The sequence below is a fragment of the Chrysoperla carnea genome, chromosome 1, assembly GCF_905475395.1.
Source record: "Chrysoperla carnea chromosome 1, inChrCarn1.1, whole genome shotgun sequence".
NCBI classification, from domain to species: domain Eukaryota; kingdom Metazoa; phylum Arthropoda; class Insecta; order Neuroptera; family Chrysopidae; genus Chrysoperla; species Chrysoperla carnea.
The window spans coordinates 78,394,797-78,408,006 of NC_058337.1; the positions used below are offsets into that span (position 1 = coordinate 78,394,797).

Genomic DNA, 13,210 nt, shown 5'->3' on the forward strand with positions numbered 1-13,210 from the left:
CCATTACTTTTTTGTAAGAATACAGCAAATAGATTTTAAAACCCATAACACTGGTCGACAAAATTTTACTGTATTCGAATTTGCCTTCAGAATTTTTCTAATACATGAGGTTTTCGAAATATTTCCGTTTTTCGGTTATATTCGATATTCCGTAAAAACCTCTATGTAATTATGTTCTAATATGGAAGCTATCCTTTTTCCTCTTCTTTCAAAAAACTTTATGAATCTTTCCGATATCCTTATATTGCTACCTTCCAAAAATAAAGAAAAGTTACATTACCAAAAATTTAAAAATAATTTTATTCAAAAAAAATTGTTTAATGTCATTAAAATATAGGATATTTTCAATATAGGTAACCATTGTATTCAGGTACCTTCAAACGATTATAATTAATTACTATTTGAAATTATAATATTGCATGTAGTTAACTTTATAATATTGTGTTGTGTTGCTTATTACGTTACATACAACAACGATTAAATACAAAAAACTGATACAATAATACGCACATGATATATGGACAGAGTGTGCAAGGTACAATAACTACAAGCTACTTTATTTTTTATTAAAACGGGTTAGAGGAGATTGGCGATACTTGATTATAGGGACAAGTAGATAATTATAGAATCAAGAAGCCAATTTACTCATATCCCGCTCGGTTTCTGAGAACGTCGCAGAGAATTCGCGAGCCCTTCGAGAAGATGATGTGATTTCTTGAAAAACCGTACATATTAGTAATTGTTTTCATTATGCCATGTAGGGGCTAGAGGTAGTCAAATTTCTTGCTCTATAAAAACAAACTTATACACCATACAATTATTAGGTGAGACCTACTTGACGTTTTTTTCGAAATCATAATAGTCTTTCTATTAGATGTGTTGGTTTTCTGGAAAAAATTCGCGAAGAAAACCCTCATGACAAAAAAATTCAATACAAAAATTTAGTCCGAGTGTGAAAAAATTTCAATTAAGTAAAAATAAAAATCGGACGTGAATTTCTTCTAATCATTTTGCTGATACATCCGAAAGTCTCTTTTATTTATACCTAATTTTAAATTAGGGCATCTAGAAAAATTTATTTATTTCATTAACTTTCAAATTAGTTAAAGTAAAACTAATCTCAGAAAGCGTTTTTTATCTTTTTGTTTTTTGTTCGTAAACACTAATTTATTTGCGCTTCCACCATAATGACAATTTTACTTGTATAATGAAATATTAATTTCAAAAAATGACTGCTTAATAATAAGTTTGCTTACAAGAAACTTACTGAGAGAAATATTAAAATTTCATTCTTTTCCATCAAAAGACTTCCAAAAACCCTTAATCAAACTTCATTAAATAATTCTCCACTATATAAGTAAGATATCTGTTCCAAATCATTCTGTACTTTTGTGACTAAAAAATAAAAAACTTTATTGTTAAAATGTCACAAAATGAACAAGTCGATCGTTTCATAGAAACTTGAACACACACCGACAATTACATTAAACGAAACGGAGGTATTATAAATTTTATATAGTAAAAATGTTAAAAACATTATAAAAATTATGTGTGTATGTATATATATATATATATATATATATATAAACATATATATATATATATACATAGTTAGCTACAACCGACACCGCTGAACAGTTTATATATGTTCGTTTAAAAAAGTTTTTCCTACTTATGATTTCAACGAATGATAGCAATTTCTTTGAAAGCTTAACGTTTTATAATTATTATAAAAAACAGAAAGAAACTCCTTTCGAGATTTTATGTGCATAATGTAAATGAGTACAATGTGTTTCAGAGAAAAAAATACTTAATTATAGCCAGTAGCATATTTATAGAGGAGAGTAGTCATAATCGTACTGCTTAACTAAAGTTATCTGACTCATCCGTCTCCTTGGTGCTTCTGTATTTTACATAAGGAACTCATTGATCACCAAAATAAAAAGAGGCTCTATAATTAATTATTCCAAAAACAGGGTTGTTCAAAAGGATTTTATCACATTAGTATGAGCTGATGTATACCAATAATAAGCACTATCGATAATGAGAAGTAACGACACAATTTTTGTCAAACTTATCTACTATAAAATATCAAACAAATTTTTAATAATTTACATCCAATAATTCGATTTTTGATATTAAAAAAATAAAAAAATTATTGTTACACTCTGTATATAAATATTATGACAAACATGAAATATGTACATAAATCATTCGTATTACAAACGAACAAAATTTTCTTTTTACTTTTCGTAGTTTGTATATAATAATGTTTAACTCTAAACAAGTATAAATACCAAGAAGAATATGAAAATGACATTATGAGTTATTATTTATAATATTTCTTTTTTTTAAAAACAAATATTAAATTTTCCAATAATTGTATTTTCCATATTTTTAATTTTCTTTTATTAATAATTATTTAAACATTGTTTGAAATATGTCATAATATAAACTTTACAATACAATTATTGTTATTATTTTTATTTAACTTTGTTTTCCGATTTACCTATTTAATTAACATTTAATTTTCATGCCACAATACAAAGTTTTATTATAATGTGTTCACACATAAAGTACATAAGAAAGATATTTTTATTAATAAAATGGTGAAAAATCATTTTTATAAAATCTTCTTTTTTATAGGTTTTAAATATGAAGTCAAATTTTGAAATTAATGGTCAATAATTCCTCCACTCAAATACTAATCAATTCTATTGGGATTTCCAGCTAAGAGATATTCTATCTAATGTTTTAAATAAGAATCCAAATAGTCGCTAAAAAACCTTAAGCGATAATTTTATTATAATAGTTTTTAACTTTTAATGGTGAAATCGATTGTAGCCCCCTATTCAGAATTTATTTATATAAACTTTTTAGGGAAGCAACACTCGTGGGTTTCATTCCTAACTTTTGCGTCCTTAGAAGATCCTAGCAAAGTTTCATCACAATCGAGCAATCTAATCAATAACTTAGGAACTCATAGAACACAAATATTATTACACAAACATTTATTTTTACTTATATAGATTCGATTTTTAAGCCAGCACTTTTCTGTTAAGATTAGTAGAAAAGAATAAAATCAAAAAACTAATTTGCATTAAGATTTCTATAAATTCAAAACTGAAGTCAAAAATTTCAATTTCCTTTATTTTAAAATATGTTTTTCTCATTTTTCTAAAAGGGACGCGAAAATAATCATAGAAGTAGCAGTTGGCATTAAGAACACAAAACGTATAAAAAATCAATTAGTCAAGTCAAGTTAGTTCGGCAAAGAAGTATTCTTTCACAGAGAATTACGACAGTGTGGGTGGTTTCTGTAAACAATTTTATGGTTTGTTTCTATGAATTTTTAATGATAAAAACAAATGTAATGACTAATTTTAGCATATTTATTTAGTAAATAACTGATTAATAAAATTATGTAGGCTGAAAGAAAAAGAAACTATATCTTAACTAAAATCAGGTGTTCATTATAATTCAGAGTATGGCGTTGTAGGCAGAATAACAAGCATCTTCATTGATTATTTACAAGAAGTGCGCCAATCACCGACGTCATATCCAATATAATAATAGATCTATTATAGAGTGTGTGATAGAATTAAAGGTCAATAATATAGGGTGCTTTGTTTTTAACATAAGGAACATTTGTACGGAAAAACGCTCCCTTGTGAAGCTACAGGCGTTAGAAACTTTACATATCGTGTCGAATTTCTGAACAATTCATTGTGTTTTCGAGAAAAGTTTTCTTCTATTTTCAACAGTTTGTGAGAGATACAGAAAACTCGTAGAAAAGCAGATAAAGCAAAAGTAACTCTAAATCTAACAAACCGTTAATAGAATTTGTTTCTCAGAAAAATACCAAAAACTTTTTTCCAAAATAATTTTTCGAAAAACCCAAAGGCTTAGACAAAAATTTGACAGGCTATGCATAATTCCAAGCGCGTGTTACTCCTTTTTACATTCTTCTAGTAAGAAGTGGTATAAACCTAAATAAGCACCTACAAAACATTGAGATCAAAGACAGCTGAGGCCGGCTTTGATTTATCATGCTGACCGAACGTAGATCTAAGGATTATATGTCATATATAAAAACGGAGATGTGAGAGCTGAAAGCAAGTTGCATGCTATACAGATTTGTATATCTATTTATTTAAATTTTAAAATTCATTTCGATTTTGATTTTAGCAGGAAGTTGGAGATATCTAACGAAACAGATGAATCACAAAAGTACATATGGTATTTGCATATCACATTACCTAATATTTTTCACTAGTAATAGGCTGCACACACCAGTGATTGTTTCCTGCGATTAGATAAGAAATCCTTTCTAAGTCCGGATAAATATCATGTTATTTAAAGTGATAAAATCAAATTAAATAAAAAATTGATACTCTAATTCGAAAATTGCATGGATTGTTTAAAATTTAACTGAACAACACCATCCAATTATTCTTTTTATTAAAATTTTGAGTTAACCTTGAGAAGATCGATTTCCTGCAATTCTCGTTTTTAAACATTTTTAATTCAAATTATATCGAATCGAATTTTGCTTATTTAACTAGCATACATAGCATGTTTTACACTTAATCGATGTTTACGAGCTCATCTAGTCAACGAAGTAGGTATATCTTTCATTGCTTCTGTTGTATAGTTCTTTTATTATTTTTTTTGGGTTATAAATTTTGGCATTATTCCAGGTATTCAAATATTATAGACAGTCAGCCATACGGCATAAGATCTCTTATATTTCATGGTAACCGCATCTGTGAGTATAATACTTCACATACTAATTTCAATAAAACAAATACATTTTCTTTTTGGCCTAATAAATCATAAATAAAAAATCGAAATAAAAACTTTTTTCTTATTCTTTCTAGCATACCGACCTAAGATGAAAGTACCCAATACGACAAGAGAGTTGAGTTATTTTTCTTATTTATTCAAATACGGACATCCAAGATATCTCATATTGTGTTTTGTTTCCTGTTGATGTCTGGCGCAGTGAAGCGATCGACATATTTTATTTAAACTTTTCGACAGCAGAAATATTTCATTTACCTACATTTCTAACAAATATTTGCTAGAAGCAGTGTTATTTCTTATAATAATTTTTTAATGAAGTCATAAGCCAAAATTTTTCATACACTTCTGCACTGGTAGAAAGTAGTTGATAAATTGGTTAAATCTTGATATTGGTTATCAAGCCTAATTTTATCTTTAATTTTTCATTTTTCTAATTTTTTTTTTTGGGTGTTTCTTTTCTTTTCATTTATGGAGGAATCCAGATCTAAAGTGGATATTCTTCATTCTATTTTTTTAACCTTCAATTATTAAACCATTTTTATTTCCATTAAACTCATTATATGGAGCCACCATTCAAATACATTTCAGAATACCTTAAAAGCCGGTTACATGATTAACATAGTTCTTATCTATACAATGATAATTTATTCCATCAGCATTCGAACTTGTAACCTCCTAGTTCCAAGTTAACAAGTCAGCTCAAGCCTTTCCTTTTTTTATCTTATATATTTAAACGAGCAATTCTTGTATTTACATTTATATATCAACGATCTTGAAAATGCCTCTAACGTTTTCATGAAAATGATTATGCAGGGGTTTTTTGGGGCGAAAAGTCGATCTAGAAACTTCGTTTTATCCGTCTTTTCATGAAAAACTGAAACATGCACTGCAAAATATGATTCTTCCTGACATCTATTGGTGTACATCGTAGGTAAAGAAATAAAATATATAACCGGGACATTCAAATTGGTATTTGTGTGGAGACATTTTAAACGGTCTTATATTAGTGATAAAATTTGTGTCTTTTCAACTCAAAAAATACCGAGCAAAGCTCGGTCATTCAGATATTACTATAAGTTAAACTTCATGTAGGTACTTCAAATATTTTCATTATTATTCAATAAAAAAGTACTATTATACTATCCATTAAACGTTTAAAAAAAATACACTTTAGAAAAATTAAAAACAATACAGAATTAGATTATTCACATTTATTAAAGTATCTTAAAAAAATTAACAAGTCAAACAAAGATGAATATATCCGTAATGTCGTTATGTTATACGTAACGTCTAACGTAACACAACGTCTCTGAATGTCTCGAGAAGCATGCGGTGAATAGAGCATTAAATACAAAATTATCAAACTACACTCTCAAATAATGATGGAAGGAGTATGAGTGGAACAGAGAACGAACAAACAAAACATAACATTAAAAATTTATTTTTAGCGCTTCAACTGGGCTAAGGTTGAACCTCTTTACTCTCAATTATATTTCTTTTTAATAAAAACGGTTTCTACTTCTCAACCCATTCTACTAGTCTATTAGTCGTGCGGTATGTTAATGAAATCGCCGTTTACTTAAAACAAGTTTTTTTTCTATCTTGTCAAAATTGTTATGTTTTTAATAATTATTGTGTTCTTCCGAAAAAACATTCCTCCATTGTTGCGTAATTAATAAAAGTGATTTATTCGAATTGATTAGTTTTTTTATGTCAAGTATAAGATAGACGAACAAAAAATAACGATATATTTTTGGATCAAATCCAAAACTTCTCCTAAATAATTTGTACAAAAAAAAAATAGATATAAAATTTTTTTTATTAGTGTTTTATAATTCAAGGTTCTTTTTTTTTAAGTAACTCCCAATGAGTAAACTTAATTTACATTTTAATACTTTTAAAATCAGTTGACAAGCGGGAAAATTTGAGTGAGAGTGTATGTGTATGTGTCCAGTGGTGTTTTCATATTTATTTCGTTTTTTTTGGTTATTTATTTCACATTATTTTCAATCGATTAAAATTCAATCATGGCGCATATTAGACGAGCTGTTAGACGTGATCATTATAAACCGTTTAATTTAGGACGAAATCGAAGGGTAAATTTACTATTTTTTCAATGATTGGTGTGTCATTAACATGAAGTGACTTTTATATTACTAACAAAAATATTTAGAACAAGTTATGATTACTGCGAAACCAGTATTCGGCACAATGTCTCCGGAAACAGACGTCTTTGAAGCTACAAACTTTAAAATGCAGATGTCATTTTTTAAATTTAATTATCAACAATCACCGCATGTTTTTTAATTCACCATCAATAATCACCAATAATTGTTAGTCTCAACAAAACCTGTAGTCGGTACAAATAAAATTTATCCGAAAGGAATTTGTGCCGAATTGTTTTCATGAGAGTTTTATGACAAACATTTTTATAAATTTTTTCTTTATCTTTGAAGAGGTATAGAAACTGTTCGAAAACTATTAATAAAAAAGCAAAACTTACCAAAATGCTTCTCTATACTTAATTACAAAAATTCTAGTGTTTGTTCGACATCAGAAATCCGTCACAAATCCGTAGTGATGCGCAAAAATTCCTTGCTGACGCGTGGATCTGCAAAGAGACCGTTTCCATACACATAATTCTTGTATCAAAATGCTTATTTCGATGTAACCTATCATCCGTGCGATAATTGACATTTATTGAAAAAACTTAGTTTAAATTTAATTTCGAAACGCCTCAATTAAAATTTATCCGCAAATTAATTCTACCGTCCAGAATTAATTATAACAATGCAGGGTTAATTATAGAAGTTATTTTAAAAAACGTTCGTATTTTTTAAGTCGTGATTCTGAAACAAACTTTTTGGCTTCTGAAAAGGGTAGGCTAGAAATAAATAATTTAATACTAGTAATGTACTCGTCCAGTCCGTTCAATGAAATTACTAGTTTTTCTGCTTTTTCATATTTTTGTTTTGAATATTAAAAAATGTTTACTAAAAGCTTATCACTTATCAAAAAGACAGAATCATAAGTAAAATTAATGATTTAGAAATTCAATAATTCGATAAAACAAGAAGTTAAAATTTGAATTTCAAATTGAAAACATTTCGTACCTACCTATTTGAAATGTTTGAAGATATTTGACAGCAAACCGGAGAAATTAATTCACATGATTAGAATGACCTCTTTCCATTATCAAAAACCAGAATTTGTGGACTGTTTCAACCGTTACCATTACGCTGTTTTTGGGTTGCATTCATAAGGTCAGTTACATGTTTAGTTAACAATACAGAAGATGCCGAAATACTCAATGCTTGAATTTTGTTAATTTACCTTATATTATTCATGAGAAAATAGATGAGAGACATAAATACACCAGCGCAAAACAATAAAACAGGACGCATGGTAATCGATTTTAAATGCAACATTCCACCCGTCTGTTAAAATTTCAATACACAAATTTAACAACCCTAAAGATCGTAGGATGAAGAAGTCAAAGTGCTTCATTATATTGCTTTTACTTCGGATGTATCTGGAAAGTACAATTGATTGGATTGAATGAATATATCCGGGTGTTCAGTCTGCCTGACAAGTAATAAAATTTGTTTTTCGTTTCTCGAAACAGGTACATTTTTGTCAGCCCTGCCATGTTTTTTTAAATTAATACTGTGGTATAAATAAAGATTACATGTGGAAAAAAGGTTGAAATAAATACTTTTCTAATTAAATATTACAATGTTTTACGTTTGGAAGTGTTCTACTCATTCAATATTTGAAACTCTTACTTGTTACTTGTTACTTATCAAAGTATTATCCGCACAGTTCTCAAATTTCACCTCAATTTTTTCGCTGCTTTAACACTTTCAGCCCCCTCCCCTAAAAGTAGCAGCGAGAAAATGAAACACTCAAATTTATGATATATAGCCCGCAGATATCCGTGGGTTAAAGAAGCTAATTAGTGATGCAAAATATCAACAGTAATTTACTTCCTTTTTATTTATAGGCCATTTTATTGCAGATATGATATAAAAATTACATTATAAACCAAAATAAATCTTAATATTATTTGTCTAGCCTGTTTTTCCCTAAATGGTACATTTGTCGACAAGCAGCTTTAAATTGAGAGGTTAATGATTAGCTTTAAATTGATAGGTTAATGATAGCATTTGATAAGGGAATAAGAAAGATATCTCGTGGACAGGAAAAAAGGGTAGAGAAATAAAAAAATCACAGTTTCTTAATTTAATATAACGTGTATAGCGATTGTTTTACATACTCGTTTGAAGTTATTTCAAAATAAATATTATTTTTTGTTTAAAAAGAAGATATTTTACAAACATAAGAAATAACGTTTCGACAATGACATTCAATTTACTAAACATGTGTCATTAATTAATCAAATGTCTATAAATTTTATGAGTTTTTGTTTATCAAACAAATTGATACAACACATTTTTTTAAACATCTATTTCAAAACTTTTGATTGTAGTTATTTAATTAGAAAATGTATTAAAACAAAATTAAATAGAAACAGTTTTCATCCAAAAATAAAACACAGCTCATAAAGAATCACTTGTAAAAAATGATATTTGGCAACGGTTATTATTTAATTATCATATATATTTCTAGAGAGGGTTTCTAATTCTTATGCGTGAAAATAGCAAACTCCATTCAGCATTTTCGCAAGACTAGGGCATGTTCAGACCAAAACTTAAATAAATAATGCAAGACCCATATCAAGATAGAATGATCAAAATCAAGACCAAGGCTACAATGGTCTTGTTCTTGTTGTTGGTCTCGCTCATCGCTAAATGATGAGCTAAATATTTGCCTACCTTATGGCTAGTTGACTTTCTATTATACTTTATTGAATCCTTTTAAACAAAAAATGCAAATGTATATTTTATTTTGTAATAAAACAAATTCCAAACAAAACGTTTTTACTTTCAAAAACATACACATAAAATAAACATGTTAATTTTAAAGTTTTCATCTCTGCATAAATATAACATTGCAGTTTTTTTTGTTTGTAAATATGCCGGCCGGTATTCAAAACATAGTATGTTGCCTAATGACAGAATTAATACCAGTGATGAAATGAGTTTTTAAATATCTGTAACTAAATATTTCGTACGCATAAAATAAATTTTGAATTAGTCATTTGACTAGATCTATCGTAAAAATTCTAATTACGTGAAATAGAAAATATTTCATTCTTAAAAAGTAGAGAAAAAAAACCTTGAGTAGCTACAGCAAAATAATAATTTACTTAGTACAGCTCATTAAACGATTTATTGTCTAAAAATAAGTATTAGCTCAAGTCCCTGATGGAAACTTCATTTTGCTCATATCTTCGACTATGGATAATCTTGATCAATTTTGTAAAATTAATAGACCTATTTATTTTCCAAAAAGCTCTGTAAATAGTCAAATATTTATTTACCGAAATTTCATTCTGTCGCCAAAGCATCTTCTACTAAGATACCATTACTACCATACAGTGACTTCAAATGATAAACTATTGTTTTTAAATCATTAAAAATTTTATTTTTAACAAAAATAAAATTTTTAAAAGTTACATTTTAAATGTCAGGAGAAGTCAAGCTACTTCTATAACAAATTACTATTTACCACAGAATAATATGGAACACTCGCACGATTTGTGCGGAATTTCGCATTACGGTATCCGTAAAAAATCAGGCTAGAAAAATCATTTCCTTTTATTTATAGGCAATTTTATTACAGATATGATATACAAATTACAAAATGAACAAAATTTATTTAAATATTATTTCTCTAGCCTGTTTTCTTTGTTTTTCCTATTTTTCGTCATTGGCCAGCATTATAAACTTTGAAATGAGCAGGGCCGGATTTAAATTTCTGCCGCCCTGGGGCACTGAAGAAAATGCCGCCCTATGACTGAAATTTTATTTTAATAGTTTTGATATCTTATTTTTTAAGAATTAGAATAACTAATTAATTGCAGAAAAAAGAACCGCTTCATAACGAGCTGACCATCTGGTTGCAGATAAAGTTTTTAACGCAATTCTTTTTTCAGTATGAGACTGTAAGACTTCCCAGCGATGCGTCGATGCAGTAAAATAGTTGTATAAAGTTTGTACTGTATGAAAGAATGACGCAGCTTCTGGGGCGCATTCTACTGCGTGAACTCCAACTAAATTCATAGAATGAGCAGCACAAGGAGCATGTTCTGCAAGATATAATTTCATGAATTCTTGCCTGTAAGCTCGAATAAATCCCTGATACATTATTCGCGTTATCATATGACTGACTTCGACAATCTGAGAGATCAAGATAAAAAAACTGAAGAACAGATAATACAGCAACTAGCAAATCTTCAGCTTTATGTCTAGAGTTCTCAATAAACATGAGAAAAAAAAATTTTTTTAATTCTTCAAAAAAAACTATATTAATTTATCAATTCCAGAAAAAAAAAAGTATCAAATTTTATTTGTTCAAACCTTTATGGAAATAAATTAATTTTATTTTAATAGTTTTCACTTAAATTTTAATTTGATACATAATGCATAAATTATATTTCTTGAAAGATCAAATGTTTATTTAAAAGAATTAGTTATTTATATATTGATATATAGAAAATGTTTTCTCACTTTCCAAATTTTGCCGCCCTAGAAAATTTGCCGCCCTGGTCGCTAGCCCCGACTGCCCCTAGTGTAAATCCAGCACTGGAAATGAGGGATTAATCAAAGAATTTGATAAAGGAATAAAGTAGATATCGCCATGTGGTCGAATAACTGGCTTGAGAAATAATATATAAGATACATAAGTGAAAGATTTTCTGACTTTTTGAACGAGTGTATAAACTAGAATTTTAAGAAAAAACAGCTATTCATGTGAATGTGATCCTTACGGTTCAATCTTTACGGAAAATTTTTCTTACTTTAGTGAAAGATTTCTAGGAAAGAATAGTCGCTGAAGAATATCTTTGGGAAAAAAGCTCAGTTATGTTGGGTGAAGCTATAAAGAGTTGACTTTCATGCTTCATATTAAAAAAAAGCATATATAACCTACTAAATATTCTCAAAATTATAACAATTATTTTGTTCCTATTTTACTTTACTCGGATTTTTCCTAGGGATCCCTTTCACAGATCTTCTTTTTCAAACTTTTTTACAAGATATTTTTCGTGTCTATAGTCTCGCAACGGTTTCAATAGCACGAGTTTATTTATTTTTGATAGCTCGCATTTATTTAAAAACAAAATTGTATAACCTGCTTCTATTAGAAATACAAACTGCTGTGTAAAGATGATTTCTAAATCTTCAGTTACAAACACGGAAGTATTCGGTTTTGAAAATGATACGTACCTGCATATTATGTATATTAGACTTAAAAATTACTGATGTATAAAAAGTAGTTAAAAAGGTTTATGCTGCAGAAAATAATCTGTATATAGGTTTCTAGAGGAAGGTGGCATAAGAAGGTATTATCGAGTAAAACTATATGGATAATTTTTAGGTAAAGTATGGGAATTTGCCTCCGCACACTTCAGGAAAACTTGGCTCGTAGACTGATGAAAGAAATTTTATGTGTCAATGAGGCTAACTTTTTTCGTATTGAATTTAACGTAATGATTTTTGCATTTATAATTTCGTAAAATATTCAACATTGTTTGAAACGTTATACGATAACCGTATAAAATTCAGAAATCAATTTCTTTAAGTTTAAAATGTAAAACTTGGCTTGAAAGCATGTTGATTCGTGTTCAATTTACTATCCCTGAACACTCTGAAAACATAAACTGCATTATACCAAATTACCCACAAATTACTGTGTTCCATGTATAGCAAAGATTGTCAGTTTGGGCTCCCAAGTAAAAATATTCATTGATGCGACTATAAGCATCCTCTCTTAAGGAAATCATCTTGTCCCACCTTCCCTTACGTATGTATGTATTTATGTGGAACAAAACAACATAACGTACGACCATAACATAAAATTACAGCAATATTCGAGAATAATAATAAGAAAAACTTGAATAAATTGTAACAATATGTAATGTTTATTTTAATAGAACAACATTATATTAATACATGTTTAAAATATGCTATAATACAGTATTGGAAATGTTTGAAAAAGTCATCAATAATAGGCCTAGCTCTAAAAACAATCTCATGTGAAAATGATATTCATGATTCAAATTTTAATATAAATTTTAATCTGTAATTAAATCAAAGACAGCAGAAATTTGTCGTTTATATTTTAGTCGGGCGTTGAATTGGTAATTAAATTGGTTACATTCTGCCAACCTACAGAACAAACACAATCTAATAAGTAATTCTTTTAAATAATAAACAAGCCATAGTATAGCCAAAATTGATTTGGAGCTGCAGGTTAATTTAGATTAAAAATCACCGATCAA

General features: G+C 28.2%; 1 protein-coding gene across 4 annotated transcripts in view; it reads left to right on the forward strand.

Annotated features, from left to right (window-relative positions):
* Positions 1-6,686: 6,686 nt before the first annotated feature.
* Positions 6,687-13,210, forward strand: part of LOC123302830 (voltage-dependent L-type calcium channel subunit beta-2) — a 66,780-nt gene continuing 60,256 nt past the window's right edge. For all 4 annotated transcript variants that reach the window (XM_044885924.1, XM_044885933.1, XM_044885939.1 and 1 more), the window contains exon 1: positions 6,687-6,902. In XM_044885924.1, the coding sequence (XP_044741859.1) occupies positions 6,834-6,902 (69 nt within the window). In that variant the 5' untranslated portion in view covers positions 6,687-6,833. The remainder of the gene's footprint in view (positions 6,903-13,210) is intronic.